The sequence below is a fragment of the Portunus trituberculatus genome, chromosome 47 (genome assembly GCF_017591435.1).
Source record: "Portunus trituberculatus isolate SZX2019 chromosome 47, ASM1759143v1, whole genome shotgun sequence".
Taxonomy (NCBI): Eukaryota; Metazoa; Arthropoda; class Malacostraca; order Decapoda; family Portunidae; genus Portunus; species Portunus trituberculatus.
The window spans coordinates 19,859,754-19,866,322 of NC_059301.1; the positions used below are offsets into that span (position 1 = coordinate 19,859,754).

The window sequence follows — 6,569 nt, forward strand, 5'->3', positions numbered from 1 at the left end:
ATTACCTTACCACACTCACGTACAACCTCGCGGCCAACTGACAAGCAAAGAAAAACTCCAGAGGCTGAAAATATGCCATTACAAACACAATATCCAGACACATAGTAGGATCATATCTGACACACAATATATAAACGACTGTTTATGAACCAAGTAGAACCAAGTATCTTACCTTTATTGCAACAAGGACAACGTGACCTCAATACTCACTCAGTACACATACACACATCACAAAGGTGCGCTTATACTGCTCAACTGCGTCACTCTCATCTCGACTCGCTAGCCTTGGTACTGCTTCGATGCTTTGGTCTCTGGTTCAAAGGATACGTGATCGTGTGGCTACCAAGGGGGGGATAAGCGGCAGCTGCAATATGTTAAAATGTAGCCAACTTGCTTGTAGTTCGGAAATTAATGTAATCAATTACACGCTATGTTAAATTGGCTATAGCAGATAAAAACGCATCACAGCTAAGAATTACATGATACATCTCCATTAGTCAACACATAAGTATTATAATCTCACCATAAAGTATTTTCTTACCTAAATAAAAAAAAAGATCATAAATTAAGTATATTTTTAACTAAGCTGCCTAACTCAGCATAGACAGCTATCAAGTAAATTTTAAATAACACAAGACACACATGGTAAACTGAGTCTCAAACTAATGCTACTCTTCTCTTTCTTCCAGCACTGGTTGTCATGTAGAAAGTCTCTTGCTCTAGCTCTCTCGCTCTCTCTTTCTTGCCCGCTTCCTCGCTCCCAGTGCGGACGCTGCTAGTCACTCATTGTCAGCATACCAAAAGTGAATGTGAATGTTGCCGTAAATCTTGTTTCTAAGGTTAAAGTAAAAAGTTCAAGTATGATAATGACTGTGAATAAGAGAGATTTACAGTGCATACAAAAAACATATAACGACAAAACTTTAGAGAAATGCGAGGGAAGAGACTGGAAATCGATTATCAACTGGAGACACATTAGTGAAAGTGAAACAGCGAATGTGAAACAGATCTAACTGAAGTAACAAAAGAAGAGAAGTAATACTTATAATAGTATGAAAAAAAAAAGTAATCAGTAAAACGATGGTGAATAAAGGAAAGACGCATAATATGATGAAATAAAACACAAGACAAAGCAAATCAACCAAAGCGAAAAAAAAAAAAAAGTTAAAAGGGAGCAATGCATGAAAGTGGAAGTGAGGAGACAAACGAACAAACAACAGAGACGATAGTAAAAAGTAAAGAAAAGTAAATAAAAGCAAGGACAAAGAAAATCTAAAAGTCACAAGAGAAGAACCACAATATAAAACAAGAAATGAAAGCAGTGAGGATAAAGAAAATGACAAAGAAGCAAGCAAACAAAGAAACAGAGCACAAGAGATACTGAAAAAAAATAGAATAAATGAATAATAGTAAACAAGGAACAAGTAAAACACAAGGCGCACATTACTGGGAAACCGTAACAAAGAATGATGGATAGAAGCTATGTAGAACTAAAACAAGGAAGCAAACAAACAAGAAAACAACAGATAGGTAACCAAAAGACCCAGGAATAAAGAAAATCAAGAAAAAAAAACGTAATAAGCAACAAAATTAAGAAAGTATTGAAAATTAGAGCTAATAAACAAAGAAAACCACAAATAGACAAACAAACAAACAGCAAAGGATAAGGTGAAAAAAGAATACACTAGAAACAAACCAAATAGAAATAAAACATCACAGAACAAAACAGAAATAAATAAAAAGAAGCGAAAAAAAAACAAAGACGACTAAAAGCAACAAAACAAAACAAACAAATTAAAAACCTAGAAAATAACAAATAAAATAAACCAGGAACAAATAAATCACAAAGTAAAAAGGAGCCGTAGCAAAGGCAGTCCTACGAGAATCCCTCAAGGTCGTTATCATCATCGTCATCAGCGGCAACAACACGGCCACGGCCAGCCAGCACCAGCTCCTCTCGGCTCCTCCCAGCACGTCCCTCGTCACGTAGCAGACATGTTCACCAAAAACCCCTTCACTGGCCGCCTCTCCCAAGCCCCAGGGGTCCAGATCCCAATGGTAAGTACAATAAAGGCTTTCTTATCCTTATGGTGCTGAATATTTGTTGATATATATCGTATTTAGGGAGTGAAAAGGGTTTTTTTTTTCTTTTGCCATTTTTTTTTTTTTTTTTCTTGGTTCTGTAATGGTTGGTCCTTAAAGTTTGTGAGTGGCTGTAACTTTTTTTTTTCCTTTTCTTTCTCTGGTGGTTTTTATTTGTCTAGTGGGAGGTGGAAGGAAAGAAGGCTTGGTTTGTTACTATCTTCACCCAGCCGGCTATAGGTACAGGGGTGATCTATAGTATTCATGACGCTTACTCGTCGCCGCCCACCACTGCCGACCACACCCATTGTATCTGAGACAGCTTATGGTGCCAAGTTAAACCCACACACCTAAAGCATGATGATGGCCACCTTTCTCAGTGATTAGGGTGAATGTAACAGTCTACACAAGAACACAATAACAGCTGTGTACTATTTTGTTACTGCTTGAAAGGAGAGACATAGGCCTAGTTAACCCTTTTACTAGTAAGGTCATTCTTTATCAACATCCCAAGCACAGTAGAAGGGAAATATTTACATTGATGGAGAAAAGAGGCATTGGAAGGGTTAACTTGTCTTTTCTATGTTGTGGAATATAATGTAAGAGTGTAGTAGTAAAAAAAGTGTCTGGAGTATCTATAGGTATTGTTGGGAATGAATTCTCCAGCAGTGAAATGGTAAATATAGTAGCAGGATAGGAAAGGTCAAATAACATCCATACAGGCCCTTTTTGATCACTCATGACAGTTGGTTCTGCTAGAGTGTTAGATCTCTGGTCAATCCTTTTTCATTGCTATATATTTTTTTGTCAGTTTCCTAGTGCTTCAGTGTTGAAAATGAAATGAAGCTCATGTCATCCTCTACCATTGCCACTACATCACCATATATATTCAAACAGAAATTTATCCACATTCACTTCAAGACATGTTTACTTTTTCTTCAGCCACCTCTAATCTTTAAACTAGATGGAAATTCCAAAGTTTTCTTTTAATTTCTTATCTTTCTTGTGAAATGGTTTTCTTCTGGTGCTATTAATTGCCTCATATCACAGTGGAAGGGTTAACACTACATCACTGTGATAAACTAGGTAACTGTACTCTTTCTTAGCATTCAATAAATACTATTCCTCCCTATCTGTCACACATTTTTTTTTTTTTTTTTTTTTTCCCACTCCCCAGAAAGGAGTGGGCCCAGTAGCAGCTGAGGCCCCTGTTATCAGCTACACCCCCGGCACTGTGTTCCCCAAGCAGCAGACAGGGCCACGCAGCACTGTGCCAGACTTTGTGCTGCAGAAGATGAAGCATTTCCAGGTGTGTGGGTGTGTGGAGAGAGAGAGAGAGAGAGTGAGTGAGTAAAAAGATTGGTGTTTTAAATGAGAACTTGCAGATCTAGAATATCAGAGGTGCCCATTTATTATTAATAGTAGTAGTAGTCGTAAAATATTGAGCAATTATGGTGGTAGCTTATTATTATCATTATTGTTATTACTTTTATTAGCAGCAGCAGCATCATTACTAATCTAACATGTGCAAATTTTGAATATGCTTAATAATTAAGATCTGAGAGTCCTGCTTATTTCACTACTGAGACTCACTCCCTGTAGAGAGAGAGAGAGAGACTCTTCACTCCTTAGATGCTTGGGTTCCTATGGCTTGATGGTTCCTTCACCCCATCTCTCCACCTCTTTCTTGGTCTTCTTTCACTCCTTCACCTAGATTGGGGACTTGTGTATCGTATTCCTTTAATCATTCTCTCCTCTTCCTCCTCCTCCTCCTGCATTCTTTCCATGTGATTAAGCAAGCCACTTTAAGACATCTTAGTCTGTATGTCTTCCTCAGTAAAATTAATGATGATAATAATGATAATAGATAACAACTATCATGCTAGTAATGATTATAGATAACAACAATAATGATAGTAATGATTATAGATAGCAACAGTAATGATAGTAGTAAAAATTATTGCTACTTTAACTAGTAATGATAATGATAGGCATAATTAAAATAATGAAAATTATTATTTTGTGATTATTGTTATTATTGATGTAGTAATAATACTAAAAATTTTATTGTCTCATAAGTATGATTTTGAGATGGTTTTGCATTATTCACCAAATGCTGTGGATTAGGAAGCAGAGGACATGGCCTGAAGGCTAGTAACTCATCATTTAGGAACTATTTAGAGTTTAATACAGTAATCCATTCTTTTTATCTTATTTATTTTTTCTTTACTTTATCATGCTGTTTTTTTTCTTTGTTTTTATTCATTCAGGCATTGATTCAGAAAAAAAATTGTCTGTGAATGGTGGATCTAGCAAGGCAGGAAGTACACTGAGGGAGTTAGTTAGTTGTGGAAGAGAAGAAATGGATGTGAGTGGAAGTTGAGGTACTGTTTGTGGCTTGGAGGTGTGCAAAGAGACTGATGGAGGTGAGTGATCAGGGAGGGGAAGTTCTTGACAGATTGAAAAAGTGCCAGCCTTTTTTATACACAGTAGTTGGATGGGGGTGATTATTGGTAGGTAGAGAGGGGATGAAGATTAATATGTGGGGAGTGGAAGAGTGTGGATTAGGTGAGCAGTGACTGCAAGTGATGGCATTAATGGATGTATGCAGGGGCAGAAAGGTGATAAATGCAAGGGAGACTCTCCTCAGCCTCATCCACAATAGCAGGGCTGATTGAGGGGGTGGGACAAGATTTCAAACCAACAAAACAGGAATAAATTAGTGACATTATTTTCAAGTCCAAATGGATAGTGATATGCACCCCCTTCAAAGTAATCTTTCACCATCCTCAATTTTTTTTTTTTTTTTTTTTTTTCCCACTTCTCTGTAGCATTTATTATTTACATGATTCTTTATAGATGTGAATACCTCTCTATATTCAAACTTTCCTTCTGATTCTACATGATTTTTTATTGGCTATATTTATTTCCTTTTTGTTCACTTTGGCAACATTTATTTCCTTTTTGTTCAGATGACATTTAAATTTAATGTTACAGGTTTTAATTGAAGGATATATGTACAGCCAGTCAGTAGTATGGGTGTCTCACTTTGCATTCTGTGTATTGCCTCTTCTTTTGAAAGGTTTTGTTCTCATGTTATTAATTGTTCATGTTTATTTCTTGTTCATGTCACTTTCCTTGCTTTGAAATTTCAGTGTTTTTACACACAGTTCACTGTTGTTAATTTATTTTATTTACTTTTTGTTTTATTGGATAATGAAAAAAAAAAACATTTTTACTATTCACAGGTATTTTCTTTATATTATTCTAGTTTTTTTTTTCATTTTGTTTAATTATTTCTTTGTATATTTTAATTTACATTTATATTTTTTTATTATTCATTTTTTTATTCATTTTTATTTATTTTATTTACTTATTTTATTTATATATATATTTAATTATTTTTAACTATTTTTATTTTATTCATTCATTTTTTTCTAAATTAAAATTCCAATTTTTCACAAAAGTTTGCTTTAAATGTTTTTATATTATTCAATTTGTAGTAATACATTTTGGATTAAAAGGATATGGTTGTTTATTTTAATGCCTTATTTTGTTTATTTGTTGATCCATGTCAGACTCCAAACAACATCCCCATCCACCTGAAGGGAGGACCGCTGGACAGAGTGCTGTTTGGGGCAACCTTGGTGTTGTGTGCTGTTGGTGTAGGGAGCTGCTTTCAGTTCTTTTATGAAATGTCTTTTCCTAAGAAGAATGATTAATATATATGTATTAGAGAATTAAGGTTGGTGATTATTGTACATATTTGTGATATTTATGGTTAATTGTTCCCCAGTATCCATCTTTCAAAATCAATGAAAATGTTTGAAACTTTTATGTATAAAATACTGAGGGTCCAATGCTTTGTAGATTAACTTCAATAAATTAATAAATTGAAATGTATTTGGCTAATGTACCATTCATCAGTACACTAAGTTACCATGAGATATTGATGAGAACACTAACTGACAAAGTAAGGCACTTGAAAGGTATGTGTGCATTACACTGATATGAAGTGATAGCTGCTAATGATGATTAGACAAAATAAATACACTCACTATCAGTGTTCAACATAATGTCAAACACAATGTCATCCAAACAGGGCTCCTTTGCTGCCTCTGCTACTCTCTCTCTCTCTCTCTCCACACGATGTCATCTAAACAGGGCTCCTTTGCTGCCTCTGCTACTCTCTCTCTCTCTCTCTGTTCCTTGCTCTTTGTGTGTGTGACAGTGTACTCACCCTATATTCCCCTTCTCTATCTGCTTAATCTATCTATCTATCTATCTATCTATCTATATATATATATATATATATATATATATATATATATATATATATATATATATATATATATATATATATATATATATATAATGTACACAAACACATACATACATACATGCACACAAAGACACATGTATGTTACTTTTTTTTTGTCTGCGTCTCTAACACACGCACCTTCCCTAGTTCCATCCATAGACAAGAG

General features: G+C 34.9%; 1 protein-coding gene and 1 long non-coding RNA gene across 3 annotated transcripts in view; one reads left to right on the forward strand and one right to left on the reverse strand.

Annotated features, from left to right (window-relative positions):
- The window catches only part of LOC123520662, an 18,970-nt gene extending 18,722 nt beyond the window's left edge, over positions 1-248 (reverse strand). The window contains exon 1 of the long non-coding RNA XR_006679328.1: positions 173-248. This is a non-coding gene — a long non-coding RNA (uncharacterized LOC123520662). The remainder of the gene's footprint in view (positions 1-172) is intronic.
- Positions 1-5,981, forward strand: part of LOC123520660 (cytochrome c oxidase subunit 7A2, mitochondrial-like) — a 20,824-nt gene extending 14,843 nt beyond the window's left edge. Inside the window, exons 3-5 of one of the 2 annotated variants that reach the window (XR_006679327.1) lie at positions 690-2,058; positions 3,260-3,391; positions 5,661-5,981. Coding sequence is in view for 1 of the 2 variants with exons in the window: in XM_045283163.1 (XP_045139098.1) it covers positions 1,996-2,058; positions 3,260-3,391; positions 5,661-5,804 (339 nt within the window). In the remaining variant the exon portion in view is untranslated. Of the gene's footprint in view, positions 1-689; positions 2,059-3,259; positions 3,392-5,660 lie in introns of those variants that run through there. The other variant, XM_045283163.1, reaches the window with a different exon arrangement.
- The last annotated feature ends 588 nt before the right edge of the window (positions 5,982-6,569 follow it).